At 46.2% G+C, this 12,174-nt stretch overlaps 1 protein-coding gene across 9 annotated transcripts in view; it reads left to right on the top strand.

Moving 5' to 3' along the window:
• Positions 1 to 12,174, top strand: part of dyrk1b (dual-specificity tyrosine-(Y)-phosphorylation regulated kinase 1B) — a 45,409-nt gene that overhangs the window by 31,659 nt on the left and 1,576 nt on the right. For 8 of the 9 annotated variants that reach the window (XM_076280724.1, XM_076280725.1, XM_076280721.1 and 5 more), the window contains 9 exons: positions 311 to 430; positions 785 to 973; positions 1,262 to 1,409; positions 1,756 to 2,042; positions 2,961 to 3,107; positions 3,843 to 4,004; positions 5,444 to 5,747; positions 6,689 to 6,792; positions 7,434 to 12,120. In XM_076280724.1, the coding sequence (XP_076136839.1) occupies positions 311 to 430; positions 785 to 973; positions 1,262 to 1,409; positions 1,756 to 2,042; positions 2,961 to 3,107; positions 3,843 to 4,004; positions 5,444 to 5,747; positions 6,689 to 6,792; positions 7,434 to 8,165 (2,193 nt within the window). In that variant the 3' untranslated portion in view covers positions 8,166 to 12,120. The remainder of the gene's footprint in view (positions 1 to 310; positions 431 to 784; positions 974 to 1,261; positions 1,410 to 1,755; positions 2,043 to 2,960; positions 3,108 to 3,842; positions 4,005 to 5,443; positions 5,748 to 6,688; positions 6,793 to 7,433; positions 12,121 to 12,174) is intronic. The other variant, XM_076280723.1, reaches the window with a different exon arrangement.

Genomic DNA, 12,174 nt, shown 5'->3' with positions numbered 1-12,174 from the left:
ACATATAAACACGCACACACATATTATGCAAGCACACACATATGCAGCCATATTTATTAGAACACTATAAACAATGGTGTGTGGCTTCTGTTACATTTGTTGCATAGCTAACTTGACCCGCTCACTAAAAAAATATACCTACATTCACAACAAGTATGCTTAAATGCTTCCTCAAATCTGAGCATTAAACCATGAACAGTGTGTTTAGTATCCAACTATACAGAGCCAGTAGCCCAACCTTACTAGGTCTACTGCAGTGATGTCTGCTGGAGGTCCTCTCTTCACTGATGTTGCTGAACCCTTCTTCCAGGTGCTGTCAGATATGACAATACTGCAGAGGAGGATTCCCCCGAGTTTCCGAGATCCTGCAAGCGCCCCGCTGAGAAAGCTCTCTGTCGATCTCATCAAGACTTACAAGCACATCAATGAGGTGAGAGGTCACCCGTCCCGCACTGGTCCCCAAGTTCCGGCTCCCAGTACAGCGGAACAAAGGGATGTTGTTCTGCAAGAGAAGGCGCCCATTGGCGCGAATGTTTCAGCTCCTGTACATAATGTGTGTTTAATGTCTATCTCTTTTTCTGTCCTTGTCTGTGCACCTTTGTTACCCTCTCATCTGCTGTCCTCTCCCTCTCTCCTTCCTCTCTCCGTTCTTCTTTCTTTCTTAATTTCTTTCTTTCTTTCTGACTTTCTTTCTCTTTCTCTCTTCTCATCCCTCTTCTCCTCCTCCCTCTCTCCCTTCCTCTCTTTCTCTCTCTCTCTCTCTCTCCCTCTCTCTCTCCTGTAGGTGTACTACACTAAGAAGAAGCGGCGTGCTCAGCAGGTGCCCCCTGAGGACTCCAGCACCAAGAAGGAGCGCAAGGTCTACAATGACGGCTACGATGACGACAACTACGACTACATCGTGAAGAACGGGGAGAAGTGGCTGGACCGCTACGAGATCGACTCGCTCATCGGCAAGGGCTCCTTTGGACAGGTGAGGAGCACTCTGGGTAAAAGAAAAAGGTTAGGATATGGCAATGTAAATGATAGAATCTGCTTCTATGGAACTCTACCATGTACAGATCAATGGCAGACAAGACAAATAAACTTCAACTTCAAGGTCAACATAAAAACAACCTGAAGTGTCTTGCCACAAGAAAGAAAGATGAATGATTTCTTTATGACTTGCTTTCCTCATATGTTTATGCCCCTGGAGATGAGAATTTTGCATGCAACACGTTACAGAACTCCAGACACTAACCTCTCGTCCATGTCTTGCCAGGTGGTGAAAGCCTATGACCACCACGAGCAGGAGTGGGTGGCCATCAAGATCATCAAAAACAAGAAAGCCTTCCTGAACCAGGCCCAGATTGAGCTGCGGCTGCTGGAGCTCATGAACAAACACGACACAGAGATGAAGTACTATATAGGTGAGAGAAGCATACACAGAGGTCATTTAATGTGCTTTACATAAACAAAAGCCAACAGTAATAACAACAGTAGGCATGTTGGCCACTGTTGCTCTTCCAGAGTTGTGGTCTGCCTGACCCAAACACTCCTTATTCATGTCTATTGAATGCAAGCATGTAGTGTGACCTCATAAGGGAAATGTTATGTGGGCTGATTGAGTTGACTTCCTGTCGTTCTGGCTTCTCTCCTGTGCTCCCTTCCTTTCTGTTCTCCTTCCTCTCCTCCCTCCTCCCGGTCTCTCTCTCCTTCTCTTCTTTTTTTCCCTCTCTATTTCCCTGTGCTCCCCCTATCTCCGCCCTCCTCCAGTCCACCTGAAGAGGCACTTCATGTTCCGGAACCACCTGTGCCTGGTGTTCGAGCTTCTCTCCTACAACCTGTACGACCTCCTGCGCAACACCAACTTCCGCGGCGTCTCCCTCAACCTGACGCGCAAGTTCGCCCAGCAGCTGTGCACGGCGCTGCTCTTCCTGGCCACGCCCGAGCTCAGCATCATCCACTGCGACCTCAAGCCAGAGAACATCCTGCTGTGCAACCCCAAGCGCAGCGCCATCAAGATCGTCGACTTTGGCAGCTCCTGTCAACTGGGCCAGAGGGTGAGGAGAGAGAGTGTGTGTGTGTGTGTGTGTGTGTGTGTGTGTGTGTGTGTGTGTTTGTGTGTGTGTGTGTGTGGGCTGTGGGGCGGGGGGTAGTAGTGTGGTCATCCACAGGGTGTTTGTATGTTTCCCTCATAACCCACCCCAAAAGCTGCCCAAGGGTGTGTGTGTGTTCTGGCATGGGTCAGGAAGGCTTACACAACACATCCCTGGCATCACACCTCTTTAACGGGGGAAACGGAGACCTTGAAGACGAACTCCAGCTCAAGGATGGAAGGGGTTAAGGTTACCAAGGGGATGAGGGAAACCATGGGAACAGGGGCAGACGAGTGCACCCACATCCTCCCTTTGGTTTCAGAGCTGTACTGATGAGCTGCTAAAGCACCTGATTGAGTTGTCTCTCAAAAACAAGCCCCCCTACTTTAAAATCCCCCAACCTGTGTCCCCTAAATGACCGCCATTGCAGCCCACTAAGAGGTGAAAATAGACGGCGGGAGTCTGCCTTGAAGAATGCCTTGTGCATTACCAGTGATTTCTGCACGAGATGACATAAGGGTGTGCTGTTGCCATGCCCGTCAGGATGTGCTTTATAGCAGGCTGGCACAGAGGGAGCACATGGTAAAAGGATCCACCCAGTGACTAGGAAATGGGCCTCTTCTCTAATGCACATCTCCAGAATAGAATCCCTCTGGTTCAGTGTGCTGCTGCTGCTGCTGCTGCTGCTCACTCCTGCTGTTCCCGCTGCTGCACCCATTTTCATGCAGTCGGACACAGAGTCTAGTGACCTCTAGTGGCGAAAAGGCAAAACTGCATCTAAATGTGTTCAGTCTGTTGATGAGGGTGTTCCTATGCTCATACATGTATATGCGTGACTCACTCTAATGTCGTCTCTTCCCCTCTGCTGCGTGTTCTCCACAGATCTACCAGTACATCCAGAGCCGCTTCTACCGGTCCCCAGAGGTGTTGCTGGGGATGCCGTACGACCTGGCTATAGACATGTGGTCCCTGGGCTGCATCCTGGTGGAGATGCACACGGGCGAGCCGCTGTTCAGTGGCTCCAACGAGGTACATAAAATCTCTTTTATGGACCCTTTCAACAATAAAAACAAAAACAATGCTCGAACGTTCTATTTGGGCCCCAATCTACTTCCTCTGCATTAAGATAACATATGGAATGTTAAAAAGGAATTTTTAACCAATTATGATGCTGATAATGGAACTCTCTTGAAAGGGTCTATTCACAAGAGCATGTATTCGCTCACACAGTTCAGCATCTGTCTCGTGCTTACCACTGATCAGATCTCATTCAAAAGTACTGGCCTTTTTAAAATTAGCTAATGATGAGGTTTCATCGTCTTTGGATAATATGTCTGCTGGTGCAATACTTATAGATCTTATTGAGGTTTTTATAATATGGTTGATCATTATCACCTTTTTCTATGTAGTATTGTTTTTTTCTGTTTTTTTCTGTTCATAAATACCCATTTTAAAACAATATTTACTTCCATACTGGTCGTCATATACTGTAGTCTAAGCCATTCAACTTATTGTAGCCCATATAACTTGTGCTTTCTGGGGCTCTACTGAGTTTGGGCGTGGTTAGGTGTAGGACAGCTTCTGTCTGACTGTATTTATGACTTGTGTTATGTAGTGTGTGTGTGTGTGTGTGAAGGACCCCTTTGAGAATGAGATTTAAAATGATATTACACTATATTATATTGATTATATGTCACTGGACCTGCGGGTCGACTGGAGCCTCTGCGTGCTCCTGCTGACTGACCTGTGTGCTCCGTTTGTCAGGTGGACCAGATGAATAAAATAGTGGAGGTGTTGGGGATCCCTCCCAACCACATGCTGGACCAGGCCCCCAAAGCGCGCAAGTACTTCGACAAGCTGTCCGACGGCCTGTGGACCGTCAAGAAGAACAAGGACATTAAGAAGGTACTATATCCCTCGGCTTCCGTGAGTAACACTCTGCTACTACTCCACGTTAAGTAGAATCCTCATCCTCCCGCCCCCACTTCTTCTACCCCACCACCCCCAACACTCATACCGCTGTCCGAAGAGGGAACGAGAAACTAAAGATGGAGAAGAGAAGACCACAAGACCATAAAAGCCAGGGCTGGGGTGGGGGGGCATTTGGTGTGGTCAAATTTGGATGCTTATTTTGGAGCTTGAGCTGTGCTCTCCTCCCCTCTTGTCACCGCCACTCTGTCACCCCCCCAGTCAGAACTGGCCCCAAGCCCCAGCATCGTCATCAGCCTCCTTCTCCTTCTCCGCACCCTTGCATCTGTCAGTCGTCAATAGGTTACACTCCTCTACACTCACCACCATGATCACAGAGGGGACAACTTTTTGATTAGTGAATATATGCAGCACATATCAGGTAAAGGGAGTTAATTGGCAGGGAAAGATGGCAAGAGTGATAGAGGGAGGGAGAGATGGTGGAGGATGGATAGAATAAGGGAGAAAGCAGAGGGAGGTGAAACAAGGTGAGCGCATTCCATGTAGAGGGTCCAGACAAAGCCATAATTCACTTGGTAAAAAGAGATTACATTGTGTCAGACCAGGTCAGCTCAGCCTGTGTGTGTGTGTGTGCGCGCATGAGGGAGAGTGAGAGAGCTTATGTGGTAAGGAGATAAATCAAGTCAGAGCAGTAAGGTGGGGTTTCCTGTTCAAACAAACACCCTGTAGCCAATAGCCTGATGTCTACATGTGTGTGTGTGTATGCATGTGTGTGTTAAAAGGAGTAAGGGGTGCCAAAACGAGTGTATCCATAAGCGCCTCCATTCATCGAGTCTTTCATCCCTTCACCACAGATGTAATCTCATCCATTTCTATCCCAGCACCATTATCCACCAAGTCCTGTAATGAATCCATAATCTCACTGAGACAATACCTGATCTGTAATCCATTGACCTTCCCTCACCGTAAACCCAATCGCCCATAGCACATCACTTACAGTAGAATGTTTTGTCATATTATTGAGATGTTTATGAATGTCCCAAGAAAGCAAGTGTGATTTGTGTCATGTAGTTGGTAGCCAGTGAGTCCACTGTGCTTCTGTTGCTGTTTCAGTGGTATTCACGAACGGGACAAGTAAATATGCTTTTATCAATAAATGTGAACACCAACATTTCTCTGAGGAAGATGCAGTAACATCAAGCATCAGTCTTTTACACATTTATTAATAAAAGAATATTTGACTGTACTTACATCCAATGAATTTCTTCTTTGTATTTATGTAGCTCTCTTACGTTGGAAATGGCTTGATGAGATTATGGGGGCTGAAAAATGCTGGGAGTGTTAATGTTCTTCCATCTCTCTCTCTCTCTCTCTCTCTCTCTCTCTCTCTCTCTCTCTCTCTCTCTCCTACTCTTTATCACTTCAACCATGGTCAGGAGTACAAGCCCCCAGCCACGCGGAGACTCCACGAGATTCTGGGGGTGGAGACCGGGGGTCCGGGCGGGCGGCGGGCCGGGGAGCAGGGTCACGCCCCGTGCGACTACCTGAAGTTCAAGGACCTGATCCTGCGCATGCTCGACTACGACCCCAAGACGCGCATCACGCCCTTCTACGCCCTGCAGCACAACTTCTTCAAGAAGACCACGGACGAGGGCACCAACACCAGCAGCTCCACGTCCACAAGCCCTGCCATGGACCACAGCCACTCCACGTCCACCACCAGCTCCGTGTCTAGCTCGGGTACGACCACACTCACACTCGCCACCGCTCTGTTGGGGATTATTTTTTGCCCACAAAGGTTGCTTTGTTAGTGATTTTGGTTTTGACTCTAAATTGGCTTAGCTTTTTATTGGCCACTGGTGTGAAATTTCCTAAAATATAGCACAAGGAATTTAACAGCGCTCCTGTGTATATTTGAAATTACACCTGTACCTGCCCACACCTGTACACTAACGCTAAGCCGGCTGTGGGCTATATATGTTATCGGAACTCCCCCTATTACCGTTGGTCCCGTATATCCGCCGTCTTGCGTGTATGTGTCACTTAATATCCATTTCTATACAAACCAAGACGACGGACTCCTAAAGAAATGCAAGCACCCACACCATAGGTGTATCTAAATTAGCTATGTACCAAAAATGACATTTTACCATGACTCTGAAGAGCTGTAAACAGTGTTGTAAGGCTGCGTGTACACAACCGCTTGGACCTCCAGTGGAATTTTAATTTTATGACGAGAATTCTCAATCTAACCGTTCATGTGCCGTTAAAACGGCGTAAATAGGCAACCCATCAGGCCAGCACTATAACTCCGAGCGTGGTAAACAAAATCGGATATTTCAGGCAGTAAATGCTCCCGTTAAGAACCAAACCAGATTTTGTTCAAATCTACACACCTATGGCTACTGAAAAATGTAAGGTTCATTTAGCAAATGTCATTTTGAAGTGTTAAAAAACATTGTTGTTTTAGAATTTCCGAACAAAAGTGGTGATAATTGGGGGTGTTACGATATATGTCCACCCTCCAGGTATATCCAGACATACAGGCTAAAACACCCACATCGGCATATTTTAGCTTTAGCTCGATGGCCACTACATGTTGAGCACCAGCTGCACAATGATGTATTCCCAGCCGACGTGACAGTGCCACACTCATGGGCTACTCTGCTTCCTGCTTCCAGGTGGATCCAGCGGTTCTTCCAACGACAACCGAAATTACCGGTACAGCAACCGGTACTACAACAGCGCAGTCACTCACACGGACTACGAGATGCAGAGTCCACAGGTAGGTGGTCTTCACTCGCAACCGCAAGACTTTTTGGATTAGCTTGCTATTAGGGCCTAATTTACTAAAATCCCAAATGAAGAATTAGAAGAAAAAATAAAGTATTGAAACATTTTGATAAGCTAATGAAAACTGCGTAGATGACAATGAGTACAAACATAATCGACAGCAGTATTTACTACTACTACTAAATACTTGTGATTTTGCACATTTGAAAGAAGCAATCCTCAGTGTGCATGTTTGCAAGTGATATTGAGTTTACATGTTTTTAAAAATGCAAACCTTTAGTAAATTGGGCCCTTGGTGTGTTAATGGACTTTACTAGAGTAGCATTTACTGGAGTAGGATTTACTTTCCAATTTCTTGGGCTTCAGTCAAGGTGTGTCACTCTTCTAATTCATGCCTCCTCCCATCCTCTGTTCATCTGTTGTTTTCTTTCCACAACTCTTTTCCCATCCTTCCTCCTCTCCCTACATCCTTCCTCTCCATCCATCCCTCCCTCCCTCTCCATCCTTCCCTCTCCCCCCCTCTCCATCCTTCCATCCCTCCCTCTCTCATCCCTCTCATCCCTCCCTCTCTCTCCTCTCCATCCCTCTCTCTCCCTCTCCATCCCTCCCTTCCTCTCTTTCTCTCTGTCCCAGGCTCCGTCTCAGCAGCAGTTGCGGTGGCCTGGCGGTGAGGCAGGCGGTGACCCCCAGTACCCCCAGCTGCTGCTCCACAAGCCGGCGGCCACGCAGCACTCGCGCCACTTCATGGGCGGCGGGGGCATGATGGAGACGCACCACCCGCACCCCATCTACGGCAGCCACCACAGCAACGGGCGCGGGCTGCGGCAGCCGCAGGGCCCACAGAACCAGCCGCAGGGCCAGAGCTCGCAGCCCGGCCAGCAGGGCGGCGCTCTCCTGCCCGTCTCGTCCCCGCAGATGCAGGACAGCATCGAGCTCAGCCTCACGCACCACCACCACCTGGGTCAGTCTTCCATCCTGCAGCCGCCCCCACCGTCCAGCCTGGACTCCAGCCAGTACGGCTCCTCAAACCTCCACCTGGGCCTCTCCGCCTTTCGGACTAGGACGGTCATGGGCGCTCAGCCCCCACAGGCCGCCTCCCAGCAACAGTTGGCCCAGACGCCGGCCTCTCAGGACAGCATGGTAGCTGCCTCGGGCCTGGGCTACATCCCCCCCTGCTACCCGGGCAGTAACAACAATAACAACCCCCCCCAGGGCAGTGTTGGGGTGGGCGGCGGCCTGCTCACCGGGGGGCCTCCGCCTAGGGGAGTTGGGGGCGGAGGGGGGCGGCCCGATTCCGAGGAGTCGGCCATGATGGGCGTGTGCAGCAGTGGAGGTGGCAGCGGTCAGAATGCAGCCAACTCTTGATAAATCTTGAACAAATTCCAAAAGCCATACAAAAAGTTTTAAAGGATAAAAAAACATAACAAGGATGATCCAACACGCATTACGGACGCATATAGTAACAAACACCTGACACACAGATGACACATACACACACTTGGCCACTCATGACAGAAATGCAGAGATAAACTTGTGAAATATCAAAAGATTTTTTTTTTGTTTTGTTTGTTTATTTTTTGTTTTGTTTTGCATGGGAAGAAGTTGGAGGGAGGGGAAGTGGGGAGGATTTGAGAACCTTTGTATCTTTTTTTTTTTTCAGTTGAATTTTTTTTCCTTTTTTTCTGTTGAAAGAATGGAGCAGAGGGCTGAAGTGGTTGGAAGTGAAAGTTTCAGAAAGTTTGTTTTTACAATTATTATTATTATTATTATTATCATCATTATTATTATTATTATTATTATTATTAGATTTTATGTGATTTGAGGACAGGTTTGCAGCGAGATTTCTGTTTTGAGGGTTTTTTGAGTGTGGGAAATAGAGGGCTGAGGAAGGATTGATGTGAGAAACCGAATGTGGTGCTTAAGAGAAAAGGCAAGAGAGAAAACCCTTTTTTTCGACTTATGGTCTAGAAGTAATTTTTACATTTTTAATTTATTGAAAATCACTACATGCGGAGGGAAACAGATTGGAAAAGAGTTCAAATTTTGAGAGGTGGGTATTTTTTTCTAGGGATTATTTATTCTGTGATTTAATTTATACAGTTTATAATTTTTTATCTTTTTTTTTGAGGGACAGATGACACGCGTACACAAGACAAGTTAAACAAACTGGGATTTTTGACTTTTTTTCCGTTCAGTATGTCCCACTCCCCCCACTGTACCCCCCTACCCCTCCCAGACACACACATACACACACACACACACACACACACACACACACACACACACACACACACATACACCCTCGACACATAACAGAGAAAACACTTTTGTTACTTTTTTTATGTTTCCAATCTTCTCTCGCTTGACAACACTGGCTTATATATCTCGAAACTTATGAAACAAAAAACTATACAAATAAAGAGTAAAAAGCAAATGACAAGCAAAGCGTAGTCACACCACAACGAGAGAGTGCCGTCTGGCGGAGGCTGAGACGCCAGCCGCTCCCAAGAGGAGAGGGGGAAACCGAACTCCTGCGTCACTGCTACGGAGGAAGTGATGCGAGGAGCACGAAGAGGAGAAAAAGAAGAAGAAAAAAAACCACATAAACAACAACAAAACATTTTGCCAGAAGGAAAACCAAAATGCTTCCCTGTTGTTTGTTTAAAAATAGTCTGCCTTCTAACTTCGCCATCTCATCAGACTGTCTCTTGATCTCTCCATCTCTCTCTCTCTTACCCTCCTCTCACACACACGCGCGCTCTCTCTCTAGCCCTCTGTCTGTCTCTTGGGTTATTTTTTTTTACTCTGAGTTATTTGTTTTTTGTTTGTTTTGGGTTTTTTTTGACAGAAAACTCTGAAAAGTAACATTTTTGTTTCTTGATTATTATTAACTCGAGATATGCTAAGCCAAATCTTGCTCACTCCCCTTCTCTCTCTGTCTTTTCTCCGCTGATCTTTCTTATCTCCCTCTGCCCCATGTTTCTGTTTGAAGGAGGTGGTGGAGGGCCTGTGTTTTTTTTTCTTTCTGTTTTTGGTTTTGCAGGAGGATGGAGTACATATATATGTGTGTATATGTTTCTATATACATGAGGAGGGGATGTCTCTCACCCCCTGATCCCCCTGATAAGCGCTCTCCCTCTGGCTCTGACTTCGCATCTCTCCCTCCTGTTTTTCTCTCGCGCGTCTGTTCCCTCCCTCCTCCCTACTTCACAGCACTCTGTGAGTGCTGTGGGCCATCAAGTCAGAAAAAAGTGAACTACTTCTCTCTCGGCTGCTATCTCCACTCTCAACCATGTTCGGATTGCTGCTAAAGAAAAACAGACAGATAAATAAATGAAAAATAAATAAATAAATAAAAATGAATAAACTTTTTAACCCTCCTGCTTCAGAAAAAAATGGAAAATAAACCACTGCATCTCATGTATTTATTACTATTTAACAAGAAAAAAAAAGAAAAAAATGAACCTGTGCCCTGCTTTGTCTTTTATTTGGTTCCTTTTCTTGCTTTCAGGGAAATCACTGCTTGTATTCATGTGACCTTTCCTCTTAACAATGCTATGTATTTGACATAGTGCCTGAAAAAATGAGTGGGAGCAATGCACATGAAAGATAACAATTGGTCTTATGAGATAACTTTGTATATTTTACCAGGGTCATTTTAACATTTACCTGCCATGCAACTGTATGGCTAAAATGTGAAGGTATATGTTTTTGTCCGATTTTGTATATTGACACCATGGGGGTATCTCGTATAACAGGGTTATGAGTCCTACAGGCGCATCTGAGGAATAAAACTGGAAATGGCACTTCTACCTAAAATCCATGTTCCAGGTTTACTCAGTGGCCAGGCCAAAATGAATCAGGTGCCCCTTCCCTATTTTGAATAAAAACAAGTAGATACAAACACAGATTAAGTACCCTGTATTTTTAGATGTTAAGATTTTCACAGGGATCTTGCTTTTTTTTTTTCAATTATTGGATGTCCTCCAAAACAGATCATACACGTTTATCATCCTCTGTAGATCTATACTATGCAATGGTTAATACTGTTCTGCCCCAGTTTGAGATGTACTAAGGAAGGGGATGTGCCCCTCTCCCCTCCCTTCCCCTCAAGAGTTTAGTCTGTACGTTATGGCCTGTAAGATTTAGATGTGGTCCAACAATGTAGGAACTCTACCAATCTGAAAGAGTGTTTATGAATTGCTAGTGAATCTCGTAATCCCCATGGTGAGTGCACTTTAAGGAGGGAAAGATGAAGGGGTGTATCTACTGACGTCTGTCAACAAGAAACCTGCTTCTTCTGCCATAGCAGTTGATAAACGATTGAGGTGAGCATTTTGCTACAGTAGCCTACTTAAATAGGATGGGTAACTAGAGTAAACAGCTACATTTAGGCCTTAACACTGGGCAATTGCATACTGTTTTACAGAGTCTATTAAAAAGTATAGAGGTTTCAAACTGTAAACACCAGCCCTGTGTGAAACTTTGTTCTATGTTGGTGCTGTTGAAAATGCTTTCTTTCCCCTCGAATAAGCCTTCATCCTAATGTAAATTGGTCCTACCTTGACTAAGTCATAGGTTATCATCAGGTGGGGACTGTGATTAACAGATTTGCCAGGTGTTTGTAATTGGCTAATGTGCTGGTAGCACCCAGGTGAGCAATTCGTGTTTGTAATAGCCTACTGACAAAGCGGCACTCGAAAATCTTGCTTTCGGCAGTTGTCAAACTGTCCGGGATTTTGTCGTTGCCTTTACCATGGTGCGAGCAGGTTTGTTGATGTACTTTGTGGTTTGGTGCTGGCCCCCATATCTTGTAGTTGAAGCTGGTATGCAGTACAATTGGGGCGTCCAAAATGTCAGAGGTATTTTCCACTTCCCGGAGCAGAAGCACTTCAAGAGCGCACCAATTCATGAGGTGACCTGGACGGGTACAGCGAAGGATAGACCCGAGGCTCCACAATCAACTCCACCGCCCTTTGCTCTACCTATGTTTTGGCATGCTCCAGCTCCATTGGCGAGTGCTGCGCTTTTTAAACCAGTCGCCGGAAAGCACCCTTTGCCATACTCTCTTGAAGACATTTTGCTGCCACATAGGTACAAGCCCCTAAGTACACAAGTTCGGCTCTCCCAAGAACTCGATATCCCAAGGGTGGAGGCATCATGTGGATCCAGCATGGTCGGGGTGCGCGTTAACAGGAGATATCTTGGATTCAACGCAGAGCCATCTATATTCCGCTTGGGAACGTGTGCTGCCACGTTCGTCACAAAAGAATATGTCTATTTCCAGTATTCCCTCGACGAATGCGGTAGTATATCAGAGGTAAGGTAGATGTTAATCAGGTCTTTACGGCACGTTGTAATTAAAACGCCTTTA

Source organism: Alosa pseudoharengus, unplaced genomic scaffold (genome assembly GCF_046254945.1).
Source record: "Alosa pseudoharengus isolate Yale_2024_CS ecotype anadromous, Long Island Sound unplaced genomic scaffold, YU_APseudo_1.1 YU_APseudo_1.1_scf_12, whole genome shotgun sequence".
In the NCBI taxonomy this organism is placed as follows: Eukaryota; Metazoa; Chordata; class Actinopteri; order Clupeiformes; family Clupeidae; genus Alosa; species Alosa pseudoharengus.
Note: the sequence above shows the minus strand (reverse complement) of the source record. Positions and strands in the feature narration are given on the sequence as shown.